This window comes from Chiloscyllium punctatum, chromosome 4, assembly GCF_047496795.1.
Source record: "Chiloscyllium punctatum isolate Juve2018m chromosome 4, sChiPun1.3, whole genome shotgun sequence".
Lineage (NCBI taxonomy): Eukaryota > Metazoa > Chordata > Chondrichthyes > Orectolobiformes > Hemiscylliidae > Chiloscyllium > Chiloscyllium punctatum.
Genome location: NC_092742.1, coordinates 39,839,146 through 39,865,972, shown reverse-complemented (window position 1 = coordinate 39,865,972; position 26,827 = coordinate 39,839,146). Strand labels below are relative to the sequence as shown.

The 26,827-nt window shown below is 41.4% G+C and overlaps 1 protein-coding gene across 3 annotated transcripts in view; it reads left to right on the top strand.

Annotated features, from left to right (window-relative positions):
• Window positions 1–26,827, top strand: part of mdga2a (MAM domain containing glycosylphosphatidylinositol anchor 2a) — a 908,723-nt gene that overhangs the window by 768,495 nt on the left and 113,401 nt on the right. For all 3 annotated transcript variants that reach the window (XM_072568467.1, XM_072568466.1, XM_072568464.1), the window contains one exon: window positions 16,583–16,606. In XM_072568467.1, coding sequence (XP_072424568.1) covers window positions 16,583–16,606 — 24 coding nt within the window. The remainder of the gene's footprint in view (window positions 1–16,582; window positions 16,607–26,827) is intronic.

Below are 26,827 nucleotides of genomic sequence, written 5' to 3'. Positions count from 1 at the left end.
GAAATAATTTAAAGATATTGTGTGTTCATTGAATGTATGATTTATTGAATATATGATTTATAGGCAAAACGAATATTAAAGAAATTCAGTTTTCATTACAATTAGGCCACAATGGATTGTTAGAGTCAATATGGCATGATCTTAGCTTATAATATTTAAAGATTACATTCAGAAGGTTACTTTACTTGAGACAAAGATGGTTTGTGTTTTGTGCAGCAAAAAATAGTTCCTGTATCAAACCAATTTATATCAGGCTGAAGCCCTGAAACCAAAGGCTGAGTTCATTGTCTTTCAAATAATCTCCAAACTGGGGATTTGTTTAACAAATTCTCCTCAGGCTTTTTATTCATTTGAAATGTGTAATATTTCTTTTCTACACTTCCTTATTTCATGTTGTTTTATTGAACTTGCCATTTGTGAAAATGAAGCACCTTTTGCAGAGGGTTAATGGTTCTTTGCTGGGACTCAACTAATCACTATTTATTAACCATTTCGACAGTGGGATAGAAAGGCGCATATCCAAACTTACTGATGCCACAAAGAAAGGCAGCATTGCAAGTCATGTAAATGGAAGCATAAAATCACAGAGAGATTACATGAATGGGCAAAACTGTGGCAGATGGATTTCAGTGTAGAGATACTTCAAATTGGACCTCAAAAGGATACATGAGAATGCTATCTAAATGGTGAAAAGCCAGAATTACTAGAAATCCACAGAGTCTTTGGGGTGCCAGCACAGAGATCATTTAAAATGGCATAAACAAATCTCCTGAAAATAACAGACAAGGCCAATGAAATGCAAACCTTCAGTGCTAAAGGATGAGGGTACAATGGGGTAGAGGTTATACAAAGCCATTATTTGATCACACTCAGTAATGGGAACAGTTTTGGGCTCTATATCCTACAAAAGGTATGTAGGAATTTAAACACTACAGCATAGTTTATCAAATGATACCTGGACTCCAAAGGTTCAATTAAAGTAGACCATACAAATTTGTGTTTATTGTCTGGAATTTAGATTGTATGGTGTGATGTGATCAAAATTGTCAAGGCGTTAATGGGAACCATTTTCTCTCTATTTACCCTTGGTCTATGAGTTAGAGAGTTCAGCACTGGGGTGCATAGGGCCACATGCACTGTACAAAAATTAAAGCCAGCGAGTCAAAATGACAATTTGAAAAATCTACACAAAAAAGTGGTAGAATTAAGGAACTCCTCTGCACCAGCAATAGATAGATGCTAATTTTAGATCTGAGATTGGGGTTTATTTACATCCAAAGGTGCTGAGGGATATTGGCCCAAGAAGTTCGGTTGCAGATTAACCAAGAGTTCATTGAATGACGGGAAAGGTCTGAGGGGCAAAAAGACCCAGTCTCATTCATTTGGCAGTAAGAAAAAGATACATTTTGGATTTTGGTGTTGCTATTCCAGCATGATTATGCAGTTTATTTATATAACAGGTTTCTCATTAGCTTCTTTTACCCTTTGTGGATAAAACTTAACTATTATTTGTATTTATGATAGCTTTATGAAACTGACGAACTTGGTGTTACATCGAAAGCATATAGCGAAGTAATTAGCAGATTAACATTTGCATTTGTGACAACCGTGATACTAGTTGTAAAATTATAAATAATCAAACCGCAAGAAATTTTATTAAGATAACTTTAAGATAAAGACACTTATCTGCCTTTATATGAATGCAACATTCTGTACTCTGATTTTGTTTTGAAATATCAAAGTAATTAAAATTGCCAATATTTGAGCTGGTACACAGAACAGTGTACCTTCAGCCCTTGATTTTGTGTCGACCTTTTAACCTACTCTGAGACCAAACTAAGCTACATAACCTTCATTTTACTATCATCCAAATGTCTATCCAAGAGTCGCTTAAATGATCCTAATGTATCGAAGTTTGGATGTATCTAACTCTACTACACCACCGGCAGTGCATTCCACGCATCCACCTCTCTCTGTGTAAAGAACTCTCTCTGATATCTCCCCTAAACCTTCCTTCAATCACCTTAGAATTATGCCCCCCTCATGATAGCCATTTCCGCCATGGGAAAAAGTCTCTGGCTATCCACTATGTGCATGCCTCTCATCCTCTTGTACACCACTATCAAGTCACCTGTCACTTTTTTTCACTCCAATAGAAAAGCCCTAGCTCCCGCAACCTTTCTTCATAAGACCTGCCCTCCAGTCCAGGCAGCATACTGATAAATCACCTCTGCACCCTCTCTAAATCTTCCACATCCTTCCTATAATGAGGCAACCAGAACTGAACACAATATTCCAAGAGTGGTCTCACCACAACTTTATAGAGCTGCACCATGCCTTGCGGCTTTTAAACTCTATCCCACTGTTAATGAAAGACAGCACAAAGTAGGCCTTCTTAAAAGAGTATTGACACTATTCTGTTAGTGCTTGGATAAATGAGATAAATTTTCATGTACAATAATTGGAATTAGAAAATGTTGCTTAGCAAATAAAGACTACAGGACTAACCCTTTGCTACGACTGTAAAAAATCCATGTTATAAATAATGTTATGCCAACCTGATACAATTACAATATTTAAAAGGCATCTGAATAGGTACAAGAATAGGAAGGGTTTCAAGGGAGGAACAAATTACTACAGATGCTGGAATTTGTACTGAAGACAACAAATGTTGGAGGTCACAGCAGGTCAGACAGCATCCATGGAGAGAAAGGAAGCTAATGTTTTGAATTCAGATGACTCTTCATCAGAGCAAAAGTGAGGTGTGGGGTGGGGTGGGGTGGGGCAAGCAGAGGTACTGAATGCAGGGTGCTGGTGGAGAAAATATGTCTTTAGTTCAGATTAAGTGATCAGTATGTGAGAATGGTGGAATAATGGTGTGTCCACTGCCAGACTTGAAAGGGCAGACACTGGGATGGGAGAGGGGAGGACATGACAACAAGCTAAAAAAAGGGAAGGAATGATTCACAACTTGAAGGTGTTGAACTCAATATTAAGTCCAGAAGGTTGTAATGTGCCTAGTCTGAAGATGAGATGTGATTCACTGGAGCACTGCAGCATGCTGAGAACAGACATGTGGGCAGGCAAGCAGGACGTTGTGTTAAAATGACCAGCTGCAGGAAGGTCAGGATCCTGCTTGTGCACAGACTGGAGATGTTCTGCAAAGCGGTCACCCAGTCTGTGTTTGGTTTCTCCAGCATGGCTTACTCTGGTGTGTCTGTCCTCGGCCTGCTGGAGTGTTCCAGGGAATCACGGAGCAAACTGGAGGAACAACATCTCATCTTCAGACTTTACAGCCTTCTGGACTTCATATTGAGTTCCACACCTTCAAATTGTGAACTATTTCTTCCCTTTCTTTTAGCATGTCATCATGTTCTCTCTCCCCTCCCCCCATCCCACTTACTATCTTTCCAAGTGTGGCAGGAGACACACCATCATTCTGCCATTCTCACATTCCGATCACTTAATCTGCGCTATCAACATCTTTTATTCTCTGACACCCTACACCCACTATCACTAGTGCTCACCGTCCCCCCAAACTATCAAATAAATGCTGACCCCTCCACACTTTACTTCAGCTCTGATGAAGAGTCATCTAGACTTGAAACATGCTGTCTGGCCCACTTGATCTTCAGCATTTATTGTCTTCAGTAAGGGTTTAGAGGGATATCGGCCAAATGCTGGTAAATAGGAATAGATTAATTCAGAATATCTGATTGGCAGAGATGAGTTTGATGAAAAAGATGTACATCTCTGTGACTCTAAGTGGGTCTTTGGTACTAATTATTGTGAAATCAGAATCCAAAGTCTTTAGAAATGTCTGAAATTACCAGCCTATTGGTTACTAAAGGGTAAACGTCTTTTTGGAATGACAATCTGATGGAGAATGCAGACTTGAACATAGGGGGAATGTTGGCATGGCAACAGAATATATATTAAATTGCTTTTAAAGTTTCAGTGAGCTATTCAAAAAGCTAATACCCAATTGGACTTAGGAAATGCTATCACAGTCCTATAGAATTTTCCAAGGTGTGTGTGTGTGTGTGTGTGTGTGTGTGTGTGTGTTTTCTCTATTTTATTGCCCATTGATTTGAATCTTTGTTTTTATATTTCTGTGTGTTCTCACTCCTTCTCCTCTGTGCCTGTCTAGCCCTTTCATCTCTTACTGATTTTTTTTATGTTTCTTTTCATTCTTTAGGTTTCTCAATTCATCTGTTTGTCTAGAGTTCTATCTGTGTCCCTTTATCCCCAGTCAGAGCCACAGTAATAATTCAGAAGTAAATATGTGCAACAATGAAATGTGCATCAGAGCAATGGGAAGCTGACTACCTACCTTTTAAGAACTTGGCATGCAGCTGCTTCTATGCAAAACATTTTGTATGGAATTGTCAAGTTTCCCCACATCATTTGTTTTTAAACCCAAGCACTGACTTATACTCACTTTATATCATTACTGTGGAAACAAAAGAGTTCATTGTAGCCTATCAATTCTATACAAATAAGTGATTCAGGTTTAAAGGCAATGTTTTCTTGTTTATCTACAGAATGGCTATCTCCCACAGCCTGAGAACCACTGGCATCGCCAGCCTGGTGTGTGAGCTGTATTGGAATTATACAACAACTATTTGTGTTTCTGTAGCATTTTTAGCATTATAAAATACCCTGAGGTGCTTCACTGGAGCCTTATCAAAGAAAATTCAACACACATTGCAGTATAGTATTAGGTGTGAGAAAATTGTCTGTTTCAAACCAGTGGCATGCATCAAGTGCTGCCTATGGTGCAATTTAAAGTTTTGACATAGACAGTAAGTAACAGTAGTTAACAATTCCTCTTTGTAGAATGTTTTGAGAGGGTCGGGATCCCTTCATTTTTTTTGTTTGTCTCATCCCCACCCCTACTGTCTGTCTTGAAGATGACCACTCTTTGCAGGGCTATGATGCTCTGTTCTAGTTCTCTGATACCTTGCCAAATCGTAAGACTAAGATGTCGGGGCAGAATTAGCCAATTTGTTCCATCAAATCCGCTGCATCATTCAATTATGACTGATAAGTTTCTCAACTCCATTCTCCTGCCTTTTCCCCATAACCCAAGATGTTCTTACTAATCGAGAACCCATCCATCTCTGTCATAATTACACTCAAAGACTTGACCTCCACAGGCTTCTGCTGCAGTCGGATCCACGGCTTAACCCCCTCTGGCTGAAGAAATTCCACCTCGTCTTAGTTCTAAAGGGCCAATTCCTTCACTCTGAGGCTGTGCCCCTGGGTCCTAGTCTCTCCTACTAGTGGAAACATCTTCTCCACTTCCAGTCGATTCAGCCTATCAGTATTCTGGAAGCTTCAATGAAATACCACCTCATCCTTTTAACATACATCGAGTACAGACCAACAGTCCTCAACCACTCCACATATGACAAGCTGTTCATCCCTGGAGTTATTCTTCAAACTTTCTCTGGACCTCTTCCAAGGCCAACACATCCTACATCGGAATCAAGAGCTGGAGTACGCAATTTAGTGCTTCAAGCCCACCCCACTTGATATTTTCTGAGATACAGGGCCCAAAACGGCTCAGAATATTCCAAATGCAGTCTGACCAGAGCCTTTTGCAGCCTCAACACTACCATTCTGGTCTTGAATTCTCGCCCACTTGAAATGAATACTAATATTACGTTTGCCTTCCTAACGGCCAACTGAACCTGACTACTAACCTTAAGAGAATCCTGAACTAGTACTCTAAAGTTCCTTTGTGTTTCAAATTTCTGAAGCCATTTCCTGTTTAGAAAATAGTCTATGCCTCTATTCTTCCCACTAATGTGTGTAACCTCACTTTTCAATGCTGCATTCCATTTGCCACTTCTTTGCGGACTCGCCTAGCCTATACAAGTTCTTCTGCAGCCTTCCCATTTTGTCAACAATGCCTGTCCTTTTACTTACCTTTGCATCACGTGCAAACGTAGCAACAATGCCATCAGTTCCTTCATCCAGATCGCTAATGTATAACATTAATAGCTGTGGTCTCAAATCAGAGCCCTGTGGAACTCCACTAGACATTGGCTGCCATCCTGAATTGACCCCATTCTCCTCACTGTCTACCTTCTGCCAAAGTTACAAATCATACAACACCAGGTTATAGTCCAACAGGTTTATTTGGAAGTACATGCTTTTGGAGCACTGCTCCTTCATCAGGTAGCTACGGAGCACTCCAAAAGCTTGTATTTCCAAATAACGCTGATGCTGTGTGATTCTTAACTTTGTCTTCCCCTGTCCAACACTGGCACCTCCACATCATGGTTGTCGTCTGCCAGTCAGCCAATCCTCTATCCATGCCAGAACCTTACCCCTAACATCGTGAGCTCTTATCTTATTTAGCAGCCTCCAGTGTGGCACCAAAGGCCATCTGGAAATCCAAATATATTGCCAAAGACATATTTCATCACATCTGAACCTTAAATATGAATGTCAGCAAGTTACTCAGCTGAGCAGTATGCTGATCTTATCCTCAAGTCTTCATCCACATGAGATTTCTATTCCAGTTCCTGACTATTAATTGTAAGAGAGACCAAAAGTTGATCTTCTGTTTGCTGACATATTTGTTACTTCATTTTGGTTTGTTGTGTTTGTTGATTTTAAATTTGGATCACGAATAATGATGTAAATGTGCAAATAAATTAAAGAAAACCTAATGAAAACCTAAATAATGATGGATGTTCTTTGTCTCAGAAAATACTATATGCACAACTGATTATTCATTTAGCTAACTCTGGACTGGACTTTCTAATTGTTGATAGGTTTCTCCACAGTTGGGACACAAGGATTATGAGAAATAATAAGAACATACCGGTTATGTTTGCATTTCACAAGAACCATGAATCGAACACGAGGTAGATGGAGGGTAAATTTGAACAGGGAATACTTTATTGTAGGTTTCTTAGCCCCACAGTCAATGTTTAACTGCATTCCCTAGCTCCTGTGCCAGATCACCTGACATGCTCTCTAAAAGGGGCAGCACACACCCAACTGCATATATAATATGCCTCTGCTTTATTTCCATATCCTTGTAGAATCATAGAATCCCTACAATGTGAAGGCAGGCCACTTGGCCCAATAACTCCACACCGACCCTCTGAAGAGTAACTCACCCAGACTCATTCACCTAACCTATTACTCTACACATACCCTTAACTAATGCACCTAATCTACACATCCCTGAACACTGTAGGCAATTTAGCATAGCCAATTCACCTAACCTGCACATCTTTGGATCGTGAGAGGAAACCGGAGCACCGGAGGAAACCTATGCAGACATGAGGAGAACGTGCAAACTCCACGCAGACAGTCACTCTAGGATGGAATTGAACCTGGGTTCCTGGCACTGTGAGGCAGCAGTGCTTATCACTGAGCCATCATGGTAACTACATATATATGTGTGTGTATATATATCTGACAATTATAACTATTATCCAGGCATGGTATAATAGTTAACATATGTACATCATTAGGAAGTTTTCCAAACAGAAACAAATCATGGAAAAAGAAAGTGACTGTCTGGCAGTCTACGTTGACAAGATCACTCTCTCAGGGAGATGGTGATTCCTTAAAGACCGTCTCAGGAACCTTACCTGATGTGGTCTCCCTGAAGCTCCTGTTGTTCTGCAGGAACGTCCCTCTCTGGCTGCCATTGTCCAGGGACAAAGCTGCTGCTATCTCCCTAGGGATGGCCAACTCTGTCTCAGAGATACATGACTCGGTTGACACCATTGGACCCATCTGGACTGTCTCAGTGGTCTGAGGGACAATCACCCCATTGGTGAGGTGCAGCAACCAGCTGTCTCCTCCAGTCCATCTTCACCCCTGGTCTGCACTGTATATGACAATGGTCCTGCTGAAGCCACCACCACTGTTGGGATCCATTTCTCCCCAGAAGTGTAATTCCAGGCCAACATGATCTCTCCTCTTTGGAATATCCTTGACTTTGAGGTTCTTGCTCATCTATCTGTCCTTCTTGATGTCACTCTACCACCTCTTTGCTCTCTTCCAGCCGCAATAAGTCAAACATGGTTCTCAGCCGGCAGCTGAACATTAGGGACATTGGCGAATGCTGGGTCTTTGTTGTGTGGTGTGTTCCTGTACGTGCTGAGGGACTTGTTGAGCTACTGTCCTATTGAGCACCCCCCTTGTGAGGCCTTTAAGGCCAACTTCAAGGTTTATACAAATCTCTTCATTTGGCCATTTTGTCACAGGGTGATATGGAGCCATGTCGGACTCCATGGTTTTCCAGATACCCCTTGAACTTTCACGACACAAACTGTGGACTATTGTCACTCATGCTTTGTTTGAGGTTCCCGAACCTGGTAAGGATTTCATCCAGTCAGTCTATTGTTGCTTCCATTGATACCAACTTCATGACCACCACCTTGGGCCACTTGGAGTAGGCATCCATGACCACTAGTACCATCTCTCCTTCTACTGGTCCTGTGAAATCGACATGAATCTACTGCCATGGTGGTTGAGGCCATTCCCATGGATGAAGGGGTGATAATGGTGGCAGTTATTGAAAAGTGTGGTGCTGGAAAAGCGCAGCAGGCCAGGCAGCATCTGAGGAGCAGGAGAATCAATTCTCCAGCTCCTCGGATGCTGTCTGGCCTGCTGTGCTTTTCTAGCACCACACTTTTCAACACTGGTCTCCAGCATCTGCAGCCCTCACTTTCTCCTAGTTGATAATGGCGGTACCTTCCTTACTAATGGACAGGATTGTCATGATCTCGCTTTCTCCTAACCTGGAAGTCCCCATTCAGCCATCAAAAGTAGCTCCTGGCTATTTCCTTCACTTGCACTATGCCAGGCTGCCCTTGGTACTTTTGTTCCAGCACCTTCTTTCTTAACAGGGAAGGGATAACAACTCTCACTCCCCTCATGATGCAGACAACTCCCACCTCCTGGATAGGTAAGGGTATAATTCTGAGCAGTTTCTATGACAAGTCCTTTCTGTCAGGACTAAGTCCATCATTCGGCTCAACACTGGGTCATTCTGGGTAGCGCTCTGCGCCTGACTCACTGACACTGGCACCTTGTCATCATGGAAAAAGTACATAATTTTCAGGTTCCAGTCAGGAACATTCTTATTTGGTGACAAAGCATTGTGTGTATTGCTGTGTTTCTCTGCCTGTTGGTATCTGATTTCATTAGACTAGGCTGACAGAGCCAATGCCCATATCAGCAGGCATACTGCTGCCATTGAGGGTATATTACTGGCACTGAACAAGATGACAGCTGAGTAGCAGGGCTGCGTGCTGGTTCTTGATCCCAGGGCTCTTTCACTCCCATCTCCTTGCCTTCTTTTTTGTTCCTTTTCACTTCTGCTCTTTTTCTTTTTCTCCTTTTGTTCTTTAATTTGTTTTTCTTTAAAGCCTATTGCAGGGGGTTAATCAGTGGCATCGGCCTGGGAGCGAGAGCGGAATAGTAGCAGCCTCCCAGAAGTTGGAGGAGGTTGAGGTGGTGGACACAGCTCCTCCTTGTGATTGGAGATGGCAGCTGCAACAGACCTTTCAAGATGGTGGGCGCTGGCATGGCGACATCTCAGAGGAGTGCAGGCAGAGTGGGACACTTTGCAAGACAGCGGCCTGGCCTGGCAGCAGAGCCAGGGACTTCTAGTTGCAGTAGATCCTGAGGAGGGACTCCAGGCATTGGCGAGGCAGAGGCTGCAGCACTGTATGCCCTGAGCCGGGACTCCTGGTGTTATCGAGGCTGCAGTGGAAAGTCCTGCTTACAGTCAGGGTTCTGGTTATCTATGAGGCAGTAGTGGCAGCTCCTCTTTGTGGTAGGCCCAGAGCTAAGGAACTCCTTGTTGCGAGGTGTGTGGGGGTCCAGCACTCGACCCTGCATCAGCAATGGTGTCCATGAGGTGGGCACAGTGGCAAGGAAATGGCGCCTAAAGACTGGTGACTCCTATATTGGTGGGTTCAGGACTCTTGGTGGAGGCAGTGGGCAGACTTTCTTTCTGTTCTATCTTTTTATTCTTAAATTATTCAAAATGACGGTGGATTGTGGTGACAGTTACATTTTTTCACTGTATTTTACTGTGTTACTTACTGTAAAATACAAGTGACAATAAATCATTCAATTCAATTCCTTTCTGTGGCCAAAAATGGCCTGTGGTCAGTCAGCAGCACTAAGTGCCTGCTGACAAGGAACTGGGTGAACTTCTTAACACTGAATCCAATGTTCAATCCTTCCCTTTTCACTTGGGCACACTTCTCCTCCATCTTTATTAGTGACCTGGATGTGAACACAATGGGCCTTTCCTCTCCATTCAGCAGGATGTGTGACAGTGCAGCCCCAACCGCGTAAGGCAAGGCCTCACACACCAAGTGCAGTGGCAGCTGCGGGTCGAAATCAGTCAACCTTTCGATCATTTTAGGGCTTGCTTCACCTGGTGAGCCTCCTCACATTCTTAGGTCCATTTCCACAGCTGCCCTTTGCCCAGCCACCAATGCAGAGGTTTCAGCACTGTTGCCAAATCAGATATGAACTTACAGTCATAGAGATGTACAGCAGAACGATCTCAGTTGAGGCACATTCTCTAATCTAGGGGCCTTCTTGATAGCCTCAATCTCCTTGGGTGCCTTGTGTGATCCCTTGCCATTGATCACATGACCCAACTACTCTATGAATTCTTTACAAAAACTCACATTTCTCTCTTTTTACTCGCAGGCTGTGTTTCTGCAATCTTCTTAGGATTTTTTTCGAGGCTTTTCAAATGCTTCTTTTCAGAGGATCCAGTAATAAAAACATTGTCCAGATAACACTGGACCCCTGGCAATCCACTCACAAATTGGATGATGACCCTTTGGAATAGAGCCAACACTGACCTGATGCCAAAGGGAAGTCGCTTCATGCAGGACAGTCCCCTGTGAGTACTATTGTCAGCAGCAACTGACACTCCTCCATGACCCCAGAGGTCAGCAGGCCATGGCAGATTCATTTTGAGAATTTCTTTCTCCCGGCCAGTCCCTTTAACAGAAATCAGAGACACTGCTGCAGCCATATCCACTTCAATCTTTACTGTCTTCTGCTCTGGAAGGACCCAGGAACAATCAGCTTCACCCCATACCAACAGGATGTTCAACTGAAACTCTGCTGACTCTGGGCCTTCTTCTTCTCCTGCAGACCCAGCTGACTTGCAGTCTACTTACTGGCTGACAGAATGGACCTGGTGGCATGCTCTCTGAATGATGTCCTTCTCTTGTACCCAATGATTTCAGTCAATATGACCCACTCGGTTACACCTGCAGCATTAGCTTCTTGAGTACAATACATTGACTCCTTGCAGCCACTCTTGCCACATCGGCAGCATTCTACGATTGATATTACACTCAGCTTCGACTCTATGCACCTAGGCATCATCAGTCACCTGTGTTGGCAGCCAACTTCATTGAGGTAATGATTTGGAAAGGTGCCTTGAAATCCAGATCTCCCCTTGTTCGTAACTTCTGTTGGATGACTTTGTATTGGAAGCCACAAATCACATGATCCCACAAGACATCTTGGTGGAACCCTTTGAATTCGCAATATTCTGCTAATCTCTTTAAGGCAGCCAAAAATTGGGTGATGGACTTTCCTTCACGTTGTATGTGTTTATAAAAACTTAAATGCTCTGCAATCATCAGTGGCTTTAGTGCAAGATAACTCCCCAACACATTACTTAGATCATGATATGTCTGGGTTTCTCTGATTGTACCAGTTACGTTAGAATCACAAAGATCTTCCTCGCAATGGTGCTGAAGAAAACCTGTACCATAATGTCTTCAGCCACCTTATTTGCCTTTAAGTACACATTAAAACGTTCGGTATAGAATCCAACTTTCTGTCTCTTCGGTAAACAGTACCATCATTCCAAATTGACCCACCATTTTGTTTTCCCGCTGGCAGGAATTTTTCTCCCATTCAAGCCTAGTCACCATTGCAGCCTGAATCCCCTCAGTGAATGCTCTCTGTGCCAACCTCTCCCTTACCAGCTATGCTAGTGTACCACCACTCTTCCTTGGCATCACCTACGACCCGAGACCTCTCATGACCACTTCCCTCAATGTTATCTCCACAACCCCACATCTTTTTCAAAGTCTGGGCTACATCCTTCCACCCAACCAAAAAATGGAATTTGCACACAGTTTGTGGGCTGGATCTCACTCTTGTCACCAGTTATTATGTTCGTGGCTCACTAGAACTATAAATAGAACACAATGCAAAAGGAGAGTAAACTTGAACAAGGAATACTTTAATCTAGGTTTCTCAGTTCCATGGTTGGATTTTAGGCTGCTCCTCTAACTCCCACCTCCTGTTCATGTGACCCATTCTCTTAAAGGGGCAGTGCACACCCAACTACAACATGCACATACTGACATTAAATATTAAGCTTTATGCGCTCAGGCAAGCAATGCACACAGAATAAAGGCTCAACACAGAATATAAAGAAAAACAAACCACAGAACTCATACAAAGCAAATGCACACACAATTATATCTTTCAACCAGAAATTAGCTCTCCTTAGCCTATGAATAAAGATGATTTAACAATGCAGTACTCAGCTTATTAAATTGTTATATAGTTGCATGAGTCATAAACTCCTTTTTATTGCAGACTTTTTTTTGATGATGGGTCAGGCTCCCACAATTTTTCTGATGATGCGCCAGACTCCGTAGATATTTTTGCAACAATGAGTTGGACTCCCTTAAACATCCAGGAAAAAGTGAGGACTGCAGATGCTGGAGATCAGAGCTGAAAAATGTGTTGCTGGAAAAGCGCAGCAGGTCAGGCAGCATCCAAGGAGCAGGAGAATCGATGTTTCGGGCATAAGCTCTTCTTCAGGAATGAGGAGGGTGTGCCAAGCAGGCTAAGATAAAAGGTAGGGAGGAGGGACTTGGAAGAGGGGTGTTGGGAATGTGATAGGTATCCAACGCCCCTCCCCCAAGTCCCTCCTCCCTACCTTTTATCTTAGCCTGCTTGGCATACCCTCCACATTCCTGAAGAAGGGCTTATGCCCAAAACGTCGATTCTCCTCCTCCTTTGATGCTGCCTGACCTGCTGCACTTTCCCAGCAACACATTTTTCATCCCTTACTAGTCCACCCAACAAGGGTTCTAGGCTTTCTTAAATATTCCACTAAAGATGAGGTTCTGTCGCCCTTAAACAACTAGTCCTGAGCTGAAAACAGATGATTTGTTCTGCAAATGAGTCACGCTCCTCTTTTGGCTGCTATTCTTCTCTTGGCTGCAGCTCTCCTTCTGTGATTGATCAGTGTGCCTGCAGCCACAAGGTTACCAGCTTCTTTTACATCTAGTTCCTTTCAACGCTGAACATGATGTTACATCGCCAAGGCCTCACTGGCCTATCAATGACAGCCTTGGATCAAGATAACCAGTGATAGATCACATTTTGTTTCAATCTTAAAGTTAAAACCGCATGACACTGCACATCAGCAGACTTCCTTTCTGTAAATCCCGGTCTTGAAAACTACATTAACAGTTGAATGGCTGGTTGAAAGAAATCACAAATGCCTAGCTGAGATACCTCCTGATGAGGCTTTATAACAAAGTGTGAAATCTATGTGGAACATCATTTTGCACAGATCTTTTATTTTGACTATACCGTGTCTGTTTGATTAATAGCCCTGTTTGGTTTTGATACTTTGCAGAATCCTAGCAAGCTTTGATTTTTTTTTCGAAAAAAAGAATTTCATTCCATTACATATTCAGTTGAAAGTCTTCCTTTAGAATTTTATTAAAAATGTTTTTGTTTCCTATTATTCATTTCACTGACTTGTTGTGCAAAGTCATGCAAGAAGGATTACACTTTGATATCAACCAGTAAACTCTTGCATATCCTTTTCCATTTAGAAATATGAATTGTGCTGCATGATTTGTCCATTAATTGAGCGGTTGATTATTATTGGCTGTTGTATTGCCAGTAACACATTCCCTGTACTTCAAGTAAGTGCTGCAAAATGTTTTTGAGACATTGTGAAACATACTACAGAAATTGATAACATAGAGGCCAGTTAATTCATCTTGTGTGACAATTCCTTATGAAAGCAATTAAAACAACCTATTTGCTTTATTCCTTTTGGCCGTCTTCTCTTCCTGTAGCCCTGTATCTTCCTTTGTTTCAAATACTTATTGATTTCTTTCCTGAAAGATTCAATCATTTTTGCCTCAAACACTTTCTTTCAATAAAGTCATATATTTATAAAGCACTTTTAACATAAGAAAATGTTCCTAGGCTTTTGCAGAAGCCTTACATAGCAAATTAGATTCTAAGCCACATAGATGATAATGAGAATAGATGGCCAAATGCGTTGTCAAAGCAGTAGGTTTTAATGAAAATATTTGAGGAAGAAAGATAGGTAGAGTCAGAGACATGTGAAGAAGGATTTCCAGATCTTAGGACCAGGTGTGACCTCCAATGACGGATTAAAATTCAAGTATATTAGAGAGGCTAGATTTAGATAAACAAAGATATGTCGGAGGGATGTGGAGCTGGAGGAGATTACAGCGATAATGAAGCTTGAGTCTTGGAAGAATGTGAAAAAAAGGATAGAATTTTAAACCAAGATAATGTTTGCCCAGTAACTATTATAGGTTAGCAAGCACAGGGGTTACACATGATTTGATGCATTTCAGGACAGGGAAGGCAGAATGTTTGGTGAGTTCAAGCTTACAAAGGATATGATGTGAAAACCAGCCAGTGGTATACAGGCATAAATGAGTCCAGAGATAAGAAAAGTATGGGTGATTATTTCAGTAATAGAATAGCTGAGAACAGGATATGGTCGAGTAATGATAGCATAGTAGAAAGGCGATCTTACTGAATTTATCGCTATGTAGCCAGAAGCTCATCTTGGAGTCATATGCAAAATATGGTTTAATCCTTTAAGAAGGCAAACTTCCACAATCTCTCATTCAAAAAAAGACTGAGGGTCACTTGCTGCTTCCTCCAGACGCCAGTTAAATAATTCTTCACAAAGTTCGCTGTAATTTAATAAATGTATTCAATTCAACCTCCATTTAGCCTCATCTGTTCCAATAGAAATATTGCCAGTACCTTGTATTTCTTCTCCTAATTACTGTTCCTATCTCTGGCAACGTCTGGTTCAATCTGTGGAGCACAGTATTTGGCTAAAGTGGCTTTTCTGTCATTGGGTATGCTAAACATGGTTTTTCAACAGTCACTTGCTTTTTAACTAGGCAAGAGTAAGGACTGCAAATGCTGGAGATTAGAGTCGAGAGTGTGGTGCTGGAAAAGCACAGCAGGTCAGGCAGCATCCAAAGAGCAGGAAATTGACATTTCAGCACACCATACACTTGCTTTTTCACACTTGTTTCACAATGTTCCTCTGTGTAAAATTCAACATGCTATTGGTCTTCTTCTGGATTTATCGACCTGAATCCATACTTTCAGATGTTTCCATCTTTGTACTTTTATATTCCTCTGTTCAGTCACACTTTTCATATCTTTCACATCAAAGCACAATCACATTCTTTTCTTTACCAAACATATTGTGTTGTTAATCCCAATCTCTAAAAACAACAAGAACCAAAGTTAGAAATTAGTACTTTCTGTCACATCACTTCCAACCTTCCTCCAGTCTGAGCAATGCCTGTTTCCTTAAGCCTTGACTCCTATTATCAACTAATTTTCTCAATAAATACCCAAATTAAATCAATTCTTTCCCCTTTTTTCCCACTCACTTCTTGTATAGTTGCTTTCCAGTTCACAAGGAAGTTTGTTAAGTTTAAAACTTTTGTAAAAGGCATAAACATGATCATCTATCTGTTCATTAGTGTTTAATAGTTTCATCTGATTGCTAAATATATGGGGGGGGAGAAATTGTTTTTTGTAGCATCTCATTTCTACTGGTGCTCTGCAGATTTACAGTAATTTCCCCAGGGCAGACCGTGATGCCACTTGTACACACATGGCCCATACAATGTTCTTCATTGATAGAAGCGACAGTACAAAAAGAATTATCAGTCTTGTAACCCAGTGCATCATTATTCTGCTGCCGTCCAGAAACAATGATTATGTGAAAACATGAGAGAGAATTAAAAAGTATATAATAACAATTCTCTGCATTCCCAGGACGCATTGGAAGAATATCTGAGCAGATGAAGAACAAGCTTAAATTCACAAAGAGCTATGACTTGTGATAGTATTTTAAAAGGTTGAAGCAAAATCTATTGTAATGTTAAAGAAAAGGAACTGAAGAAGTGTTTCAAGAATTAACACTGCTTTTATGTTATGCAATTAATGATGTGCTGTAGCTAACTGTCATCACTTAAACTAATCTCTAACCTTTGGTTCTCCGTTTCAAAAGAAATGTTTGAATTAAAATATTGCCTTAGTGTGACTATGGTAGCACTGATCTCAAGGCCAGGTAAGTTTGAATGAATTAATATGGTAAAATATATTTGGCGTTTTTTGGTTTAAGTGACACATGACAAACTGGAATGAACAGAAATATGTACAGTTGTGGAAATAATGTAATAATGTGCAAGGGGCTCAAAATTCCTTTTTGTTTTATTTATAGCTCCCATGACGAATCCACATTTAGGTAAGTGCATTTTCTTTTCTTCTTTTGGAGTCACCAATCTATTTGTACCATTTGGTTTTTTCTGGCTGGAGGATTGCGACCATAATAATGTGATTTGTTAAATTTTGAATTGGGTCTGCCACCATGAACTTACAAAGCACAATTTTTCAAACAAAGATGTCTTCACTTTGATGTGTGCCGACTCCAGCACCCTGTGGAAATTTTCATATTACGTAGCATTAAAAAAGACTTTTTATAAATCTTTTGAAGAAATACCTTGAAAATGTGTACTTCCCAAACGATGTGTGATTTCTTCATTAGACTTTGGTTTCAAACTTTTTAAGCTCTCTCAGTTAACTATTCTGAAGCAGTTGATTTGTTTGTCACTTGCAAATGATCATTACCGAGACGGAATGCCATTAACATCATGTTGATAATTTAGGACTGAAAGAGCAGACTACAGGATATATAAAAAATTGGTTGCATGTTAGCAATTGGAAGATTGTTATTAATAGTCGTCCTCTTGCATGGAACTTGATAATGCAGAGTCCTGCAGGAATTTCTGTGAGGATTATTAGTCAATAATATCTGTGTTAGTGATCTTTTCCGCCACCTCCAAACAGACCCCACTACCAGGAATATATTTCCCTCCCCACCCCTTTCCACCTTCCGCAAAGACCGTTCCCTCCACGACTACCTGGTCAGGTCCACGCCCCCAAACAACCCACCTCCAATCCTGGCACTTGCCCCTGCCACCGCAGGAACTGTAAAACCTGCGCCCACACCTCCTCCCTCACCTCTATCCATGGCCCTAAAAGAGCCTTCCACATCCATCAAAGTTTTACTTGCACATCCACTAATATCATTTATTGTATCCGTTGCTCCCGATGCGGTCTCCTCTACATTGGGGAGACTGGGCGCCTCCTAGCGGAGCGCTATAGGGAACATCTCCGAGTCACCCGCACCAATCAACCAAACCGCCCCGTGGCCCAACATTTCAACTCCCCCTCCCACTCTGCCGAGGACATGGAGGTCCTGGGCCTCCTTCACCGCCGCTCCCTCACCACCAGACGCCTAGAGGAAGAACGCCTCATCTTCCGCCTCGGAACACTTCAACCCCAGGGCATCAATGTGGACTTCAACAGTTTCCTCATTTCCCCTTCCTCCACCTCACCCTAGTTCTAAACTTCCAGCTCAGTAACTGTCCCCATGACTTGTCCGGACTTGTCCTACCTGCCCATCTCCTTTTCCACCTATCCACTCCACCCTCTGCTCCCTGACCTATCACCTTCATCCCCTCCCCCACTCACCCATTGTACTCTATGCTACTTTCTCCCCACCCCCACCCTCCTCTAGCTTATCTCTCCACGCTTCAGGCTCACTGCCTTTATTCCTGATGAAGGGCTTTTGCCCGAAACGTTGATTTCAAAGCTCCTTGGATGCTGCCTGAACTGCTGTGCTCTTCCAGCACCACTAATCCAGAATCTGGTTTCCAGCATCTGCAGTCATTGTTTTTACCTGGGTGAACTAACTGAGGGAACAGTCCACATGTTGTGGATTATTTAAAGATTTATACTAATGTGTAGGGAAAACAAAAACTGAAATCGCTGGAGAAATTCAGCAAGTCTGGCAACTGTGGAGAAGAAGCAGACTTAATGTTTCAGGTTCAGTGACCTTTCTTCAGAAGTAGCCAGGAAAACATGGTATATAAGCTAAAGGTCAGGGGTGGGGTGCGATGGCAAAGGAATGTACAGATGGGCAGAAATGGAGCCCAGAGAGAGAGAAAGAATGACAGCTAGCGAGACAAAAGGTGTTCAGCAAAGTGGTCGTCCAGTCTGCGTTTTATCTTCCCAGCGTAGAGGAGACCACATCGTGAGCAGCAAGCACAGTAAACTAGTTTGAGTGCAGTAGAGGTAAATTGCTGCTTCATCTGGAAGGTTGGTCTCCAGACTTGGATAGTGAGTAGATAAATGGGCAATTATTCAACAATTGCATCGATAGGTGCCATAGAGATGTGGATGGTGTTGGGAGTGGAGGAAGCGTAGATCAAGGTGTCCTGAGGGGAACCTATGAAATGTTGACAAGGGAAGACAGGAGAAATGTGTCTTGTAGTGGCATTCTGCTAGAGATGGCAGAAATGGTGGCTTATGATCCACCTTTACATATAAAACAACTTTTCTTAGTTACTATCAGTTCTGAAGGATGGTCACTGGACTTAAAATGTTAATTCTGTTTCTCTCTCCACAGACGCTGCAAGATCTGCTGAGTTTCTCAGCAATGTCTGTTGTTGTTTTGGATTTCCAGCATCTGCAATTCTTTGTTTTATTCTAATACTGGGAGGTTCTGCTATTTGTAGGTTTCACTGTGTGCAGTGTGCCATTTGGACTTGCTGATCCCTATCTTCCTAGCTGACACAAATTCCCTTCAAATGTCCAAACGTGCTTGGGCCTGATGCTGATGTCACTGCTTGCAGAAGGTAACTGAGGTGTTCAGTTCAGTGTCTCATGATTGACAGGGAAGAGCAACTCATTTCAGCTCCAGGGTTCAGAGAGAAATTTGATGTTTTATGTGGAGAGGTGGAAGAGATTGATCTATACTCACTGGATTATAGAAGAATGAAGGATGATCTTATTGAAGCGTACATGATTCTTAGGGGACTTGACAGGGTAAATGTTGGAAGACTGTTTCCCTTTGTGGAGAATGTCAAGGGCATCATTTCAGAATAAGGAATTGCACATCTGAAATAGAGATGAGGAGGACTTCCTTCACTAAGGATAGTGAATCTGTGAAATTCTTTACCTCAGAGGGCTGTTGAGACTGGGTTGTTAACTATATTCAAAGCTGAGATAGACAGACTTCCAATCAGTAAGGAAATCAAGGGTTACGGGGAAAAGACAGACCAATATAGTTGAGGATTATGTGATCACCTGTGACCTGATTGAACAGCAAAACTGGCTTGATGGATTGAATGGCTCCTTCTGCCCTTATGCTTTATGGTATTATGTTAATCCAGGTTGACCGATTTATTTCTACCAGTAGATAATAGGAGCACTGGGAGTCACAACAATTAATTTTACGAATGTCAACAGAATACATTGGGTGCATAGTGAGTCTGCAGCTATGTCTTCACTCCCTAAGCAACAGAGATTTTTAAAAATATAATCTTTTTAAAAAAATAATATTTATCAAACCCAACCACGAGCTTCCAAAGACTAAGTTCTCCTGACATCCTGTAGACTGTGATGATATATTGTGAATAAGACAACACAAAATAAGGCACCTAAAACATAAGGCTGTACCTTATGTTTGTTTGGCTAAGTCTGAGCTGGGTCAAATTTCTGCAGCAATTTCTGTTGCGGAGTACAGCAAGTTTTCTCACTGTATCTTAACACACTCACTTCATTAACTACTTACTCGACATCCATTACATCCAGTTGCAACCTGAGTTTACAATGTCATACCCAGGCCATTTATTATTCAGCAGTTATCCTGGAATTCACTGGCATCCTTTGCCTGTACCATGCTTAAAAATGTATCATGCACCAGGGTAAGCACTGTTAGTCCAGAGCTGCTCTGCACAGTTCCTGACAGTTGCCTCGCACATGGCAGCCAATGGGAAATCAGTAACCCACTGTGCAGGAAGGAGCCTGGAGCTCCTGCTGGGATGGGTGATGCAGAGGCAGGAGCTCCTCTTCGCTAAGGCCCACCAATGGAGGCCACGTCACCAGACCTTGCAGCTTGGTCCAAGGTTGCCATCTGCGTTAAACCATTCACATCCATTTGAAGAAATGTACAGGATGAAGGATGGTCAATGACCTTCATCTTGCCACTATTGTAATTGCCACCATCCGGTACCTCCCACCTATTCCACCTCTGCTCCTGTACCACTGTACCACTTCCACTATTGGCTGTAATATCTTTCCTCACTCACTGTCACACAGCCCAATCCCCAAAATCACTAACCCAGTGCTGCCTACTTACTCACTTGGGACACCTCTCGACCTGCACAGACAATAACCACTGTGCCATGCACTTTCATCGCCCTTAATATGCATCTCTTTCTCATTCCAGGAGTAAAGTAGCTCCCCCCAGCAGTACAGTAAACCTCAAGGTGGGTGGTGGGCTGTCTGATGTTCAGTTCCTCATTCATTATGTGGAGACCATCCTGACTCTCACCACCTCAAGTGACTAACTGACTGTTTCCAAGCTCCAGGACTGGCATCAGAGGCTGATCTTGACTTATTGTGCTGGGGTCGCTGAGCAAAGGTTATCTCCCTTGGCTTTACTGAGGCTAGCTCACTACCATAAAAAACTTCTTGGCTTTGTGACAGTGTAATACCACGATGTGGAGGTGTCGGTGTTGGACTGGGATGGACAAAGTTAAAAATCATAACTAGTTACCTCCATGAAGGAGCAACACTCTGAAAGCTCATACTTCCAAATGTACCTGTTGAGCCATAACCTGGTGTTATGCGATTTTAACTGCATAAAACCAGGCAAAGCAACACAGCAGTAATATGAGCCTGATATCTCTGGCTGAGGGAGCAAAGTACACAAAGGTAAGACAAGGCAAGACAGTCAGGTAAGCTGAGAGTGAGTGAGAACTATGACAGTAAGTAAAGATCCCAGAGATACACCATAGTTGAGTCCATGGAAATGAATGTAAGTGCTTGACACACACTGTTCTTGTTACAGCTTTACAATGATAGTTATCCATGCAGTATTGAAGTAAAGGAGTACATGTAAATGAATTGGAAATCTGCCATTAGCATTCTTACAGACCGGCACATTTCAGATACCAATGTTCATGGAGGTGCAGTGCATGTGGTCCATATCCCTTGAATGTGACCTAAAATATTGCTGCTCGATGTCCAACTTGGAGGTCCTATGGTGCAAGTGAGGAGCTGAAGCCACCAGGTTCCGATTTCCATGTCATGTTTTCTCAGTATCTAGCTTGTTTGGCAAATTTGGCACAACATCTGAATATTAATGAAGGGTGTTGGATCGCCAACACCGCATTTACCAAGCAGCAATCCCTCTTAATTGGTAATCCACCCCAAAAGATGCAGCGAGATATTCCTGATGTCAAGATTGGCTTCTATGGAATTCTAGTCTAATTCTGCCACAAGTTTCTCCACAGCCCACATTGTTCAGATCCCAATAAGATTCCCGCCATTGTTCTATGCTGCTGATAGTGGACATGGTGCACCTCTGTGTGTAGAACAATGAGGTTATTTCAACGTTCTTTCATTCCAGCAAATGACTTTTCATCAAAATTTAGAAATGATCAAACAAGAAAGTTCAATGCAGTATTCATTTGACGTTGAAATCTCCATTTCAATGAGCTGGCTGCTAAGGCATGACCAGATATTTAGGCAGTTGGCTGAGTGGGGAAGATATGAAATTAAGGAAAAATGTTGCAACATTTCTCGTTGATCACCAAGTCTGTCCAAACCTTCCCTTTGCACAGTGTGAACTTCTTACCGTCTAATGACATAAAATTTAAGTGCGATAAAAGATGTTTTATAACAACTTCCACCAGGCAACAGGGAAGGACAGGATGACACAGTATCTCAGTATATTCTGCTTTTGCCTCAAGGTCCTGACATCAAAACTTGTCTGATCTAATTTGATGAAAGTTTGTTTGTTTGTTCTGTCTCCTGGCTGGAAGGTGTCTCAGTGAATTGAGTTCAAAAAATCTCCAGCCAGTTTCATGTGCTTTTGGGCCTGCAGCACTCAACAGACTATAAGGAACACTGAACAGATTGGATGAAATAAAACTGCTGGTGTCCACTTTGCCCATCCAAAGCCCAAGGATTAATTCTACAACTGTACATATCATGATATGCATCTGAGACAGTATCATTCCAATGTAAAAGTTTCATGCAACTGTCTCCCTGATTTATACTGTAATCTGTTACCAATCTTCGATGTGAAATCTAGATCCATATTGACTGAGGGTGTGTGAATGTACTGGTGTACACTTTCAGAAAGGAATGCAATGGCCTCCATTTATGTTTGGGTAAGTCACAGTTGTAGCAGGGCTGGGGAACTGACGTAAAGCTGCTTCTGTGTATCTGTTTAGTTGTGAAGCATGGGGTGAAATAAGCAGATCTGAGGAACTAGCTCTAAACACTCAATGAACAATCATGTGAAGTGCCTAACTCTAAAAGTGCAAATATCTGGGGGCTGCAGCTGGAAATTCTGACATTGCCATCACAATATTTGGGAGTTCTGGCCAGAGAGACACTGTTCTGGGTTTGAAAGATAATGGATTCTTCTGTATAAATTGACAAAGTCAAAAGAAATACCCTTTCTCTGACATCACCTCCTGCATTTGTCGCTAATTCAAACATATTTTTTATCATTACTGTCTAGACTGTCCGTGTTTTTGAGGAAGTGGATTTAATGGTGGATGAAGCCCTTTAATTGAGAAAAATATGAATTGGGAGTTGTGAAATTAAGAACAGTGACAAATGTTGAAAGTTAGCAAATATAATTTATGCAGGTATAGAGAAAGCTGCAGTTTTTATACTGGCAATATGTATTCAACAGCATGATCGACTGTTATTTTTAATATACCAAATTTGTGGTAGTCTGAAAAATTCAGTTATTTATCACTAATTGTCAAAAACAGAACAGTTCACAGAAATCAGAGGCACAATAAATTTATTCAGAAAGTAAAATCTTTTTAATGTCCTGTGTACTCTGCAAATTCTTGTATTGTTCAACATATTGATGAGTTTAACAATTGCTATGGACATTAACCCCTGTAATAAATGAGCACTGGAAATTCCAAATGTTAGTGTTCCTCCCAATGATAATTTATTATTAATAACAGAGAAGGGCCAAATTTGGTCAGATATCAAACAGATTTATTACAGAAATTAAGCTTTATTCCAACTAAGGGCTTCTGTACAGCATCTGTGCAATGAAATGTAGGTTTGAGCTAGGACTCGGCATCCTTAGTATTCTATCAGGGAAGTCATTTTTAAGGGATGTTTGAAGACTTCTTGGATACAATAAAGAAAATCAAACAGAATTTAAGTGAGCTGGAATTTAAGATAGTGCAAATTTAACAGCAAAGCATTTATTTTAACTTGAGTGGCCCATCTGCTATTTGAGCAGAAATAAAATGTTGGAATTCAAAAATTCCAAGATGACGAACAGAGAAAGAATGACCTATTCTTGAATTTGTCAGGTGAAGTGCATTTTGAGGAAAGTAGCAGATGGAATATAATGTGGAGATGTGTGCATTTTCATAGGAAACACCGAGAAACAGATTATTTTTTAATTGATGATAAACTGGAGAAATTGTGTGCCCTTGTGCATAAGTCACAGAAAGTTAACATGCGGGTGAATAAACATTTCAAAACCAATGATTTATTGTATTTTATGCAAAGGAATGAGAGAATAATAGAATGAATAAGTCTTAATGAAATCATTATGTGCCATGATGAGATCACATCTTCAGTATTATGTGCACATCTTATGTCCTAAGTAAAGGAGGGATCTCTTGCCTTAAGACGAGTGTGATGAAGGTTCAACAGGCTGATTCCTGGGGAAAAGTAATTGTCTTATCATAAGAAATTGAGCAGGATAGGTTTGTGTTCCACACCGCTTGGAAGAATGAGAGATAATTTAATCTTTAGATAGCTTGGTAGCATAAAAGCTGAGAGGAAGATTGATCTGGTGGGGAATCTAGAAATTTGAAGCTGGTTTTTAACACTGAATTGAGGAGGAATCTCTTCACTCAAAGCATTGTCCATCTACAGAATTCTCTACCTCCTGAGAGCTCCAGAGTGTTTGAGGAATTGAGTATTTTTCAAATCAAGAGATTGATAAATTATTTGGATGTGAGAGGAATCTAAAGCTATGTGGATAATGTAAGAAGGTGTAGCTAAGAGAGAAGTTCAGTCATGATTCTTTTGATTGGCAGAGCAAAAGGCCTGAGGGCTTATGCTTCCTGTTTCTCTGACACTGTTATTAGTAACTAGTTAAAAATCACACAACACCAGGTTATAGTCCAACAGGTTTAATTGGAAGCACACTAGCTTTCGGAGCATCACTCCTTCATCTACCACCTGATGAAGGAGCGGTGCTTCCAATTAAACCTGTTGGACTCTAACCTGCTTTGTGTGATTTTTAACTTTGTACACCCCAGTCCAACACTGGCATCTCCAAATCATTAGTAATTAGGAACACAAGACATTCAATAGCTGATCTATCAGTATGTTAAGATATTGTTGTAATTGAATATATCTCTGTTAAGCATGGGAGCAGTTCAGTTCTATGCTTCCAAAGAATTAAAAATGCACAAATAAAAACAGTAAGTGCTAGAGAAACTCAGTAGGTCTGACAGCATCTGTGGAAAGAGAAACAGAATTAATATTTTGAGCCTGTATAAATCTTCTTCCAAAGAAAGGTCACATGAAGCTTGAGACATTAAGTCTGCTTCCTTCTCCACAGATGCTGCTGGAACTACAGTCTTTGTCTAATACTCTTTCTTTTTATTACATATTTCCGGTGTCTGCAGTATTTTATTTTTGTTTAAAAATATCCACTGAATTTCTTTGTGTATTGATGCATTAAAAACATGGTGTGATAACAAAGCATATTATAAATCAGCAATTTAATGCGGTCAAAATCTAATATTCACAGTGAACAAATAAATGCAGTAATAATCTGTTCAATCATCTTAAATAAAAATGTAATTAAACAGATATTGGCAGAGTTCTACAGTTATCAGTGTGACTGCAAAGTTATTTCGGCGCAATGACAGCATTATTAATGCAACTTAAGATAATGTGTTGTGGTATTCTAATGAGAAAAATGGCTTTGAAATATTAACACTAGCCAACCCAATATAATTTGTGAATACTGGATCTGTAAAGAGCTTCATTAATGATGTCTTACATCATAACAATGAACTTTTCAGTCCTTGTAAGATTTTTCTAATTCACTCATGGGATGTGGTTTTACCAGCATTTATTGCCCATCCTTAATTGCCCTGGACCACTTTCTTGAACTGGTACAGTCCACATGGTGGAGGTACAAACACAATGTTGTACCACAATGAGAAGGGGAGTTCTAGGATTTTGTCCCAGCAATAGCAAAAGCGCAACACCATAACACCATCCAAAAGCTCAACCTGAGCTACAAATCGTCTCAAAACAAGCTAAGACCATAATTCAGCATCAGGATTGGATGTGGTTTTGAGGGGAACTTGCAGGTGGTGTCACTCCAGTATACCTGCAGCCCTTGTACTTCTAGGTGGTAGAGGTCTCAGGTTTAGAAGGTTCATCGAAGAGCCTTGATGAGTAGCCGCTGTGTATCTTCTAGATGATATGTACTACTGCCAGTGTACTTCTGTGGTGAAGGACCATGAATGTTTATGATGTCAGATTGGGTGCCAATGAAGTGGGTTGCTTTATCCCAGATGGTGTCAAGTTTGTTATGCTATTGGAGCTGCAGTCATCCAGGCAAATGGGGGTATTCCATCACCCTCTACTTTGTTCAGCAGAACTGGTTTAAAGGAGACAGGAGGTGAGTTACTCATCATGGGATTTCTAACCTCTGACCTATATGAGTTTTCTTTGTCAGTGGATGGACTGTTCTGGGGCCGCCCACAAGATATGTTAAGGAAATTAATGAACATCCTCTTTGCAAGAAAATGAAGAACATGGGTTCATGGATCAAAGGAAATAACAGAAAACATATGGAGATTCTGTTAGGATCTAAATACAGTTACATAGAGTCATAGAGATGTACAGCACGGAAACAGACCCTTCTGTCCAACTCATTCATGCCCAGCAGATATCCCAACTTAATCTAGTCCGACCTGCCAGTATACAGCCCATATCCATCCAAACCCTTCCTATTCATATACCTATCCAGATGCCTTTTCAATGTTGTAATTGTACCAGCCTCCACCACATCCTCTGGCAGCTCATTCCATTAATGTACCACCCTCTGTGTGAAAAGGTTGCACCTTAGATCTCCTTTAGATCTTTCCCCTCTCACCCTAAACCTATGCTTTCTAGTTCTAGACTCCCCGACCCCAGGGAAAAGCTTTTGTCTATTTTTCATTTCCATGCCCTTCATAATTTTATAAACCTCTATAAGATCACACCTCAACCTCCAATGCTTCACGGAAAACAGCCCCAACCTATTCAGCCTCTCCCTATAGCTCGAATCCTCCAACCCTGGCAATATGGTTGTAAATCTTTTCTGAACCCTTTC